This window comes from Colobus angolensis, unplaced genomic scaffold (assembly GCF_000951035.1).
Source record: "Colobus angolensis palliatus isolate OR3802 unplaced genomic scaffold, Cang.pa_1.0 Scaffold153, whole genome shotgun sequence".
NCBI lineage: Eukaryota > Metazoa > Chordata > Mammalia > Primates > Cercopithecidae > Colobus > Colobus angolensis.
In genome coordinates this window covers 8,963,403-8,976,163 of record NW_012114633.1, presented here as the reverse complement: position 1 = coordinate 8,976,163, position 12,761 = coordinate 8,963,403, and the positions used below count along the sequence as shown (strand labels likewise).

General features: G+C 34.4%; 1 protein-coding gene across 1 annotated transcript in view; it reads left to right on the top strand.

Annotated features, from left to right (window-relative positions):
• Positions 1-3: 3 nt before the first annotated feature.
• ZNF804A (zinc finger protein 804A) overlaps positions 4-12,761 on the top strand; it is a 355,429-nt gene continuing 342,671 nt past the window's right edge. The window contains exon 1 of the mRNA XM_011936501.1: positions 4-121. Coding sequence (XP_011791891.1) covers positions 11-121 — 111 coding nt within the window. The 5' untranslated portion in view covers positions 4-10. The remainder of the gene's footprint in view (positions 122-12,761) is intronic.

Here is a 12,761-nt window from a genome sequence, read left to right as displayed (position 1 = left end):
TGGCTGCCCCATGGAGTGTTACTACATTGTCATCAGCTCCACGCATCTCAGCAACGGACACTTTCGCAACATCAAGGGAGTTTTCCGGGGCCCTCTCAGCAAGAACGGGAACAAAACTCTGGTAATCGCTTCTGTTTTCCTCTCTCTCTCTGATTTTTAAGAGGGCATTTGGAAGATTGAGTTTTTGGAGGTGTTGAGATTCAATTTGGTTTATAATTTACTCATTTATTTATCTGGTGGGCGTGGGGTGAGAATTGTGTGTAGAAAAAGGAAGGGGTCTTAGGGAAGCTGTGATCCATGGTTTTCGTTGACACTTCCACAATGCTCTGGACTCTCTCACCTCACTCCATTACGCTGAAGATTACCACAGTCTCTCCTTATTTGAAGCAAATGGGTCAACAGGACCTGTTTTAAGAGAAAAGAAAAGAACTCTAACCCCAAGTTATCCCATAACCTCTTTTGTTTGGCTTAGGAGCCTGAAGGTGAATGAGGATGTGGCTGTCTCTGATGGAGGCGGGGAACCATGTGGCTGGTCACAAGGAGGAAGTGGCGGGATTGAGTGATGGTCTGAGAAAGAGTTTGTATTCCAGCTCTTTTCTGAAGGACTGATAGCAAACTTCTCTAGTGAGAAGTTGTCAGTGCTAAGCTTAAGAGAGTGACTCCAGAACCTTATGCTGTCCACTTTCAGCTATTCTCTGTAAAGTGGTGGTGGATATGTGTGAAGCACTATCACTATGTCACCATTAGAGCCACTAGGGAAAACGCGAGGCAAATAGAACCCATGCAGTTGCTGGAAGGTTCTCACTGGATCACAGAGCTTCGTTTTTCAGGATCCTAGTCGGAAGAGCACTCCTGATTGGTGGGAGAAGATGTGCTGAGCATTGAGATAGTGCAGGATGATAGCTCCTACTTCTCATCCAAATCCCCCTTTAGCTATAAAACCTCCCTATAGAACTGACTTTCATGTATTGGTATGTTTGGAGAAGTATACACCTCCATAAAGTAAAAAAGGAAGTAGAATAAAGGCTCATTAGGCTTAGTACTTCAAAGAGTAAAGATAAAGTGAGGTGGCAATATATAAATGTATGATTCACTGAAGTCCGTGTTTATTAGCAAGCAGGCTCCCTTCTCCTTTCTTACACATTGGTAACTTAGCCTGAATGAGGAGAGTAGAAGTTTAAGGACAGACTCAAATAGTCCAAAAGTAAATATAGTATTCTTGATCGAATTTTCTTTTTGTATTTTAAAATATGTTTCTTTATGAATACAGAAAATATGCTGTGATGTGTTTTCCAAGAATGAAAAGTTCTCATCTAAAGTTTTACGTAAATTCTTGATGCATTTAATTTCATTCTTTCTACCTTGAATCTCTTGGCTACTTGCTTTCAGTCTACTTAAGACTCTCAAAAGCAGGACTAGTTTGTTGCCTTTATTGTTGTTGTGGATGTGGTTGTTGGTTATCGTTGACCAAAGAAAGTGAAAATACTCTTCTGCAGTCTTCTTTAGTAGAGTACCACAAAGAGCAGTAGCCAAAGGCTAAAGGAATTGTTGAAATTGTTCTGGCCCCACTTAGAGAAGTCAATTATGTAGGAACGTAAAATTTTGGGGAAAAAACTTTCAGTTTGAAGAAAGTATACACTGTTTCCTCAATTAAATTTCACTTACGGTAAAAGGCAAACTTAATGCACAAGTTTTCATTTCCATACTTAACAACAATGGTGTAGGTGATAAAGCTCACAGTGGGGTTTATAGAAAAAAAAGTTATTTGCCATAACTCAACTTGTTACAATTCTATAGGTCTTGATTGGCAAGGTAATCTTAGGTTCTAACAACGGTTGAATTTGCTTATGCTGATGTGTTTGTTGTGTGTTTGGAGTTGGTTCATTCTTTATGACTTATATTTACAAAAGGTAGGTTAAAGTCTAGATTTGCCGTTGTAACCTTGTGAGTAAATTGGGTTCTAAAAAACAGCTATCTAAATGAGATGAATAAACCTAAATATAGACAAACATCAGAAAGAACAAAGATAAAAAGGCTTTGAAATAACTCCATAATTATCTTAGTTATCATGAAAGAGACTTTAGGCACTTCTGAGCTAGTCTTTCCAGATGATTTTTAAAACTGCCCAAGTTTGTATTTCCTGTGTATGAGATTTGCACTGACTGAAAAGAAGTAAATTTTCATATACGATGTGAATATATTTGAAATTACTTCTTTACAATATAATACATTAATCTATTATGTGTACTTTCTAGAGGTCTTCTCATGAGTGTAATTATGGAAAATGATGAGATTTATGCCTGTCCTTAAGTATAACAGAAAAGATTCTAGATGTATTCATAAATGAATGATTTTAATTTTAAAAAGAACTGTCTATACTTACCCCAAAATTATTCTTTATAGCACAGAGGATGCTGTGAGCACTTACATATATGCTAAAACATACTGTCACTTAAAAATAGGAAACTGGATCTGAAACTTCTAAGAATTAGCAACTTCAATGAGAAATACAAACATCATCTTAAAAGGTATATATGCCACATTTATACATTTTCAAGTAAGAATTTATGCTTATCATGGTTCTACAGCTTTATTTTTTATATTTTAAATTGACAGATAAACTTATTTGTGTTTATTGTGTACAGTGATTTTAATCCCAGTTTTATGGAGTAATAATTATGATATCTTTCCTACTTCATTTTATATTTTATTTTAATACATTTAAATTTTGCCATTAGAAATCATCACATTTTTGTATTTTGAATTGTGTACCAAGTTCTAAGGATTTTGATAGTATGGCAAATGTTTATTTCTTACTTCGGGGAAGTGCAACCTTAAACATAAAATTACTCAGCGAAAAGGTACTTTGATTTCTCCAAGACCTTTTAGTTACTTTCTATCAATAGAACTTAATGGCTATCTGAGAAATTTTTAAATTCAAATTTAAAAAATAATTTTATAATCTCCGAAAAATCACAGGATTAATTTAAGATAGCCTGTAACTGTTAATACAGTCTTCTTTTATGAGTTAGATGTTACTTACAAAACAACCAGGGTACTTCATATTTTATTGCTATGATTAATTGCTTTAATCCTAAATCCAGAATGTAATCCTGCCATTCATATTGAGAAGATAGTCAAAATATATAGTCCCTTCTCTAGGTCATATCATATCACGCAAACATAGAATTTTGGAAAATAACAACGTTCTTGAAGACTAACCCTCTTGTTAATGTTGACCGTATTTATGAGCTTTTAAATATATTCCTTTTGCCAATTATAATGAAAAATATATGATTTTTCTTTTTACAATGTCTTACAAGTAAAAAGAAAAGTCAATCTATTTATCATGATTTCTGTTAAAAACTGTAACATATCTGTGATATAGCTTTAATTTCATGGAACAAGAAGTAAGTGAATATTTCATAGTTCTCCAGAATATTTCTGGATAAGTTATAGAGCTTAACAGAAATGAATAAAGTTTATCTTCCATCTAATCTCATTCTTTTTATTTAGATTTTCCCAATTAACCATTGTGTAAGCAATTGCTTACTGAATAAAGACATTTAGGTACATCTTTTTTTGCAATTGATTTACAAAGTTTATTTGTCTTAATTATATAGTTAAATAAATACAGAATATTTCTGTATATTACATATTTAACATGGAATTTAAATATTCCTTTAATCACTTTAGTATGTAATTTGGGATTTGTCTTGGGAAACTTGGAAATCATTACTAATTTGTTCATTACATTCTGTTAGTTGGTCAGCATTTTAGTATCTTACAATAACATTATATCTATTTCACTGACTATAGACTTCAAAAGAATCAGTGATGGTTTTGAGGTCATACAGTGAGTCAATATTATCAAGCAGATTTCCTGACTCCAGACATATTTCCTTTGTAATTTATATGCCAAATTATGGAATCTCTAGGGATCATTATGATAATATGACTAAGAGATGGTATTGTGTTATCTGTTTGGTTGAAGGCACTTTATTTTTCCAATTATCTCCAGATATGGATAAATAGTGCCAGAGTCATAGAATAATTTGTTTAAATTTGTTTTACTACTCATCCTCCATATGCAAATATCACTCATTTCTGTCGGGCCTAAAGGCCTTCTTTCTGTTGGCTGCCCTCCATTTCTAATATATGAAATACTACATACGACAAGAAAAGAAATGTTAATTTACTAGTCGGTTCACAAAATATTTGTTATTTAGTTCATTCAAATTTACTGAGGTGCCTCAATTACAAAGCGCTGTTCCAGCACCATAGCCTCTGTATTATGCACTAAATAATACATGCTGAGAAGCATTTTGGGCTGCTCTTGTTCATTTTGAATCTGTTGAAAAAATATTCACATCTTTTGACATGTTCGTAGGTTTCTTGTCACACAGGACATTGTGATGTGTGTTAATTTTGAAAAACCTGAAAAAATTCTGTTATTTCCCTTGTGTATGTAGGAACTCACTAAAATTAGGCAGGCTTTTGAAACACTATTTGGCCTTTTGTTTTAGTTTTCATTATTGAATATAACTTACTTTTCATGTAATTCCCTTGAACATTTTCTATATCTCTTGAAAAATGTAATTTAAAAGACTTCTCATCGAAACCCATTTAGGTGACACTTTAAGAGTATGCATGTAAGATGGAAGAGATCAACTGGTGAATAGGTGCTGTTGGAAAAGTTATTATTTTTTAGGTTAATGTCCTCAAGAGAGCTCAGGTGTGAGGGTGGATTAGGGTGAGATCTTAATATATCTTCAGACTTTCCCACTTTATAAACTTCTTCACACAAAGAGTCCAATTATATATTCTTCCAAATTTCATTTAAACACTTATGTATTCAATATTAAAGACCATCTTTTGTCTCAATTTTCTGAACTTAAGGTGTCATATATTCTTGCTCTGTTGGTTTTGAATTCTAGTGAAACTTTTACTACATATCCTTTTTCAGAACACATTATTCTAGTAAGGAAAATAACTGATATTTGAATTATTGTTATAACACAAACATGCAAGTATTATTTTAAGGCAAATGTCAAATAATATTCATGATTACCACACACTTTTGTTAATTCATTAAATATTGAGTTATTTCAGATAACTGAAATTTGAATAGCTACGTAATGTCTTGACTTCTCACTTCTGCACCAATAGTTTCAGGTTATCGATGACTGCAATTACATTTTTAGTGAAAATACAGATCAGCGAGAATTTCAGGGATGACCTAGTCCAGAGGTTTAATGGAGTTATATTCAGGGCCAAATTCAGGCTGCCAAATTAGTTTGTTCAGTATGCACAGTGTTTTAAAATACTTGGATTGAAATGCAGTTGGAAGAAGATGCTTCTCCATTTTCCACTGTGTACACTACATTCTGTTGCTATGTAGGCTATTCACTTACTTACATTACTTTCCTGACCATTGAAGGCACTTCAGTTTTCCATACCTTGTTTACTTCAAGGACCGAAGTTTACCTATGTGAAGATAGAAGTATTTCTGTTGTTATATTTTCTTCTGTAGTAACTGTTTGGCATATATTGGTTGAAGTGAATTAACAGTATTCTCCAGGTCAAATATCTAGGATCTCTATCATAATAAGAAATATACAAGGATTTCAGAGTGATCAATTTTTGCGTTTTAAAATTGCAAACTTTTACTTAGGCTATTGGTATTTTTGGTATTTTGCTGTTGTTTTTGACCTCAAAACATTAATTTAGAATTTAATTTTATTCTTTAATATATACTTAAGTAAACATGTTACATTTATATACCATATTTGGGAAGTGGTTTATTAAAAGTATTATACATAGTGTAAATCATATGTAAATAATTGTGCTAATGATACAGCGTTGAAATAATTTCTTATTGTGCCCATTTAACTGAGATAGTACTGTTGAAGGGACTTGCTGTTAGGAGTTTGAGTAATCCCTTAGAAAAAAGATAGCAGTTATAATCTATGGTGTACTGCAAGAAAAATTTATGAAGAAATTACTTATATCTGTTTATCACATTTTTATATTGCTAACCACAATAATAAATATAATTGTGTTAGTTTCTCTTTCTGAAAATTTTAACCTAAACCATTTGATCTGTTTAATCTCATTCTAAATTATCTACTGTATCTGAAAAAATGTTACAATACATAGTAGGCCCTTCATATCCGTGGATTGTCATTCATGGATTCAACCACTGTGGATACTTTGAGTATCTCAGATACTCAAAAAAGACAAAAGCACATTGTATTTGTATTTAACATGTACAAACATTTTTTTCTTGCCATTATTCCCTAAATAATACAATATAACAACAGTTTACATAGCATTTACATTTTACTGTGCATTAGAAATAATCTAATCTCCAGATAATTTAAAGAATAAGGGATGATGTGCATAGACTATATGTAAATACTATACCATTTGTGTAAGGGACTTGAGAATCTGCAGATTTTGATATATATCCTAAGGGGATCTTAGAACCACTTCCCCATGGATATGCAGAGATAACTGTATACTGTATTATGATAGTGTCTTCAAGTAGCCATGATTCATTAATTTTATAAATGTATTACAGTACACTTCCTATTACAGTATAAGATTAAGAGGAGTAATAAATAATTAAAATTCAGTCGTGGTTGTCAAAGTAAACAAAGTCCATTACCTGAGGTATTACTCTGAATTCTTTCATAATGGTTTGGCACCACTGGAAAAAAGTTACATACTTTTCTACATGTAAGTACATTTAATATACTAACTGTTTATGATGTCAATACTGTGTTCAAATTATAAGAAAACATTTTTTCTTAAATAGTATTCGAAAATTTATGTGTATTAAACATGATGGCTAGTTTTATGTGTCACCTAGAATAGTAGCGTATTGGTCCATTCTCACACTGCTATAAAGATAGTACCCAAGACCAGGTAATTTATAAAGGAAAGAGGTTTCATTGACTCACATTTCCACATGGCTGGGGAGGCCTCAGAAAACTTACAATCGTGGTGGATGGTGAGGGAGAAGCAAGGACCTTCTTCCCTTGGTGGCAGGAGAGAGAAGTGCAAGCAGGGGAAATGCCAAACGCTTATAAAATGATCAGTTCTAGTGAGAGCTCACTTATTATCATGAGAACAGCACAGGGGAAACTGCCCCTATGATCCAGTCACTTCCCTCCCTCAACACCTGGGGATTACAATTCAAGATGAGATTTGGGTGGGGACACAGAGCCAAGTCATATCACATAGCCAGTTGTTTAATCAAATTCTAATGTAGGTACTGCTGTGAAGGTATTCTGTAGATACACTTAATGTCTACAACCAGTTGACACTTTAAGTAAAGGAGATTACTCTTGATGATGTGGTTTGGCCTGATAACCAGTTGAAAAATCTAAGAGCAAAAACGGAGGTTTTCTGGAGAAGAAATTCTACCTGAAAACTTCCGTAGCAACTCCTACCTGAGTTTTTAGCCTGCAGCCACTGCCTTCACATTTAAGATTTACCAGCTCCTACAATCACTGAGTCAATTTGTTAAAATAAATCATATGTGCATCTACACACACACACACACACACAAACATATCACATTGTTTTTATGCGGCTGGAGAACCTTAACCCTTAATTGACACAGGGAAAATCAGTTTATAATGTTTCTTTTATAATGAGCTAACTAAATGTTTGAAATGTAAATCCCATTTGGATTTAATAGGAAGTAGATGCATTAATGTTGATAATTATATAGGTTTAAAATTGATAGACTTGATTGTGGAATTTTTCTGCTATTTTATATAAAGGTTTACAATAACTTTATCTGAAGTATTTGCCTGGATTACAATTTCTCTCAATCAATACACCTCAAGCATCTAAAACAACCTCTATGTAAAATGGAGTTATTCTTATCTGTTCAACCCCAACAGCTTACCACAAATGTTTATTGTACTTGAAGAAAGTCAATCTCTTTCTAAATTAGATAAAATATTGTATTAGTCTATTCTCATGCTGCTATAAGGACATAACTGAGACTAGGTAATTATAAAGGAAAAAGATGTAATTGACTCACAGTTCTGCATGTCTTTGGAGGCCTCAGGAAACTTACAATCACAGCAGGAGGGGAAGCAAACACACCCTTCTTCACATGTTGGTGGGAAGGAGAAGTGCCAAGCAAAGGGAGAGAAAAGCCACTTATAAAACCATCAGATCTCATGAGAAATCACTATCGTGAGAACAGCATGAGGGTAACTGCCCCTATGATTCAGTTTCCTCCCACCAGGTCCCCTCCCACTCCACCCCCATGACATGTGGTGGTTATGGGAACTACAATTCAAGATGAGATTTGGGTAGGCATATAGCCAAACAATATCAAATATCTTTTAAAGTTAATTTCAAAAGTTTATACTTTGTTAGCCTGAATTTAAGCAAATGAGCTTTAAATTGAGGTTATGTAAAATGAAGGACGTTCATTTTACAAAACAAAAATTTCTTCATGAAATGTACAAAATATGTACAGAGTTATATCAATGTCCACCAGCCAGAGATACCAGGACACAACGCTGGCTGAACCACGTTAGGAACATTGGTATTTGTTGAAACAAGGTTAACTGCACACCGTGGAGAACCTTGATGCATCTCTTGAAGAGAGTATAAGGGGTAGTTCTTTAGGATGTGGGATTGTGCGAGGTGTATTTTCTGGACAGTTTACTAAAACATTTTTAAATTCTGGATTGGATACTGTGATAAATAAAAGACAATTCTATATTGGGTCTCTTAGGACTTTCTATCTAGGAGCAAAGAGAAACCAAGTGGGGTGGGCTGTAATTGGTGGAAAAAAAACATTCCTCATAATGACTGGCAGAGGGAGATGCTGGGTAACAAAAACAGTGTTTTTGGTAATGTTTGTGCTCAAATGTGATTGCGGAGTGGACTTGTTATTGCTAAGCTTCATCACAGTCATAGAGTGACCTTGTTTGATATTAATGTATCATGAAACTCTTTATATTTGACAAGAGAATACTGTGCCTCACTCTTAGATCCAGACAAGCTCCTACCCATCAGTTCTTGAGAGCTGCTTTTTCCTTTCTTAGATATAACCATGAGATAGATGGTTGCAAAAGGGAGGGAAGGGGGACAAGCTGATAAGAGAGATTATTTCAGGGACATGAGATCCAAAGCTGAGAACTTTTAGGAATGAGGTAGGTGTCAAGATGGAGCAAAGAGGGTTTGTGCCACTCATTACCACACTAGTATAAGGAATTTGGAGATAAAACATCCACCTCTGGAGACAGATACAGGGCAAATAGTGTTTTCGGGAGAAACAGGCTTCACTTGAAACCAAAAAAAAAAAGAAGTTTAACTTCAGTGAAAAGTTTGAATCTACATAATTTTTTTGATAACAGACACTTATGAATTCAAGTAAAACATAGTCCAAGAGTTTTAGAATATGTAGAAATATAGACATTTGTGTCAGAAAAGAGGATGTAACCTAGCCATATGGAGAATAAAGTTCAGGTAATGAGGAAGAATTTGGGAGTTCTTGAACAATGTCACTGGAGACACGGAGTAGGATAAAATTGGTTCTGACAGTCATACTATTGGTAGTAGCAGCAGTGGAGTGGTGGAGGGAAACAGGTAGGACTGTATGGGCAGCACTCAGAATTTTGGGACTCACCATTGACTACTGCTGTGACTCTGAGTTATGCATGACCCTTTCTCTGAGCTTCAGAGTTCTCTCCTGACTCCTACGGAAGTGTTCTGACAGAGGGGCGTGGTTACTCCTAGTGCACAGACTTTCTCCCAGATTTGACCACAAGGAGTTAAGATTATTAACAGCAATTCAAAAATTAACTCTCTGCCTTTGATTGGGCTTCCATAACAAATTAATATAGACTAGGTGGCTTAAACAACAAATACTTATTTCTCATAATTCTGGAGTCTGGGAAGTCCTAGATCAAGTTCCTAGCTGATTCCATGTCTGGCGAGGACCTACTTCCTGGTTTGCATGTGGCTGTCTTCTCATAGCATTCTCACATGATGGAGGACAGAGAGGGAAATTAGTTTTTGTGTCTCTTCTTATGAGGGAAGTAATCACACACACGAAGGTTCCACCCTTATGACCCAATGATCTCCCAAAGGCTTCTTCTTCTAATACCATCACATTGGGAGTTAGAATTTTAGCATATGCATTTTGGGGGATACAAAAGTCCCATTCATAGCACCCATCCATATTGTCTTGTTTGTGCCCCTCAGACAGGAGACACCTAAAAATGAAAAGTAGAGGGTTATGGTTTGAATATGTCCCCCAGAAGCTCATGTTTTGAAAAAACTTCGTCCCCATTGCAGCAGTGTTGATAGATGGGACATTTGGGAGATGACTGGGTCATAAGGGCTCTGCCCTCATGAATGAAGTAATTCGTTCATAGGTTGATAGACTAATGGTCTGTCTGGGGGGGTTGTTTATTATTTTAAAAAAATGGATCTGTTATAAAAATCAATTTGGCTGTTGCTCGTAAGTCCACTTGCAATGTGATGCCCTGTGCTGCCTCTGGACTCTGCAGAGACTCCCCATCAGTAAGAAGCTTGTCTCCAGATGCAGTCCAAACCTTTACCTTTGATGTTCCAACCTTGACAACTGTAAAAAACAACTTTTTAAATGTATTGTCCAGTCTCAAGTATTCTTTTATAGCAACAGAAAACAGACTAAGACATCAGAGTGAGTAAGTTTTGTTGCAAAGACTTTAGAAAAAGCCTGAAACTCTGGGAGTTGCCAGAGTTTCAGATTGGTTATGGAAAGCAGGATATTTGAAGTCAGTAAGTTAATAGGAAGGAAGTGAGACTAGTTGCAGAAAAGGAATGGGTTTAATGAGAAGTGTGCAGTGATTTTTTTTTTTTACAAATGGTCAAGAACAAAAAGATGGAATTATATGTAGATTCTGTCTTTGTTTAGTAAAAATGTCTCAAGTGGCATAATCTAGTGACCCCCAAGAAAGCATCAATGGAAACTCTGTAAAATTACATTTGTGTTACCTCCTTCAAAAGGTTATATTAGCAAAATACCACTCCTTAGTGAAGACACTCAATGTCTGTACATTTATACTTGAGAAGAAAATGACTGCTTTTACTCCAGAATTGTGTTCTTGCACCCAGTTTAGCAAGATAGTCTACTACAACCAGTCACTTGTATTATGACCTGGGTAAAGTTCACCTCTCTCCTTGTCAGTTATGTTATCTTTAGATAAAGGATATGATAATAAAATTAACTATGTATGGATTTACATAATTTGGACACTATTACTATTGAACCATGTCCACATTTCCTTATTTTCTCAATGTCTTAGTCTGTTTGAGCTGTTATAAGAAAATACCACTGATTGACTGGCTTACATACAACAGAAATGTATTTCTCACAGTTCTAGAGGCTGGGAATTCCAAGATTAAGTTACCAATTTTGTGTCTGGTGAGAGCTTACTTCATCATAGTCAGACTTCTTCCTATATTGGGGAAGTGGGCAAAGGAATTCTCTAGGCCTCTTTTATAAGGGCACTAATCTGTTACGAGGGTGGGGTTCTCATGACCTAATTACCTTCCAAAGTCCTCATCTCTGATACCGTCACATTGGGGCTTAGAATTTCTACATATACTTTTTTTGGAGGTGGCTGCAAACATTTAGAACATTGCTCTTAGCTTACCTGTGGCATTTCTTAGATATTAACGCATATCCCAAGAATGCATAAAATCTTAAATATGTGCTGAGCCCTAAATATTTTAGATTATGAAGACATGAAAATCATAAGGAAACCCTCAGATATCTGTCATTGCCGTGACTCATAAAGTTCATGGAACAGTGGGAAACTTGTTTTTTTGGGAAGCTTAGAAATTCTTTTAATTCTCTTCAATAATAATTTTAATAGCTATGATTCCCTTGCAATGTCTTCTAAGATTACTGAAGTTCTGATGCTACAAAATTAATATTTACAGTAGGGGGCAACATAACATTTCCTCTTCTTTTTGAAAAGACAGGCATAGTAATCAACCATAGATTAATAACATTGTCAAATATACTTATCACAATTTTATTAGGAAAGAGTCACTTTAAATTTTATTAGCCAGAAAGTCAATATAAGAAGGCAACATGGGGGTGATGTGTTTGCTGTGTGCTTTATTTGTATACTTCACCTAGTGATTATTTTTGGCCATTATCTATTTCAGTCACGTGTGATACATGGAGAAGATATTACTGACATAGAGTTGATGACCAATTGTATCTTTCTTAGATGTCACTCTTGACTGTAAAAGTATCAGTCTTCCTGTTGGAACGGATGTTTTTAGGGTTTTTTTTAGTTTCTTAAACCTTTTATGATTCTTAATACCTAATTTGCTTTAATGTCATAGCTAATTAATCATTAAATTTGGTTGAAATGTTCATGGAGTACATTATTAACCAAAATAAAGGTCGACTGTGATGATAGTTACTTGCTGAAAGAATATCTAAAATATGAAATAATATGTGAACCTTTGAAAACTATTTCTCATTTTCATGATTGCCATAAATGATATCATATAAATAGAAAAAAAAGTTGAAAAATACCTGAGATCCAAATTTTCAAACTTTATTAAAATTTAATGGAATTTTCTTCATAACAATTGGTATTATATTTCTAGGGAAAGAGTACAGCTTGTATAAAATTATACAAACTTTTCTGTTTGTATTACCAATCACTGGGAAATTATTGGTTCAACATGAAAGATGTAATTTTTTTTTTTTTTTT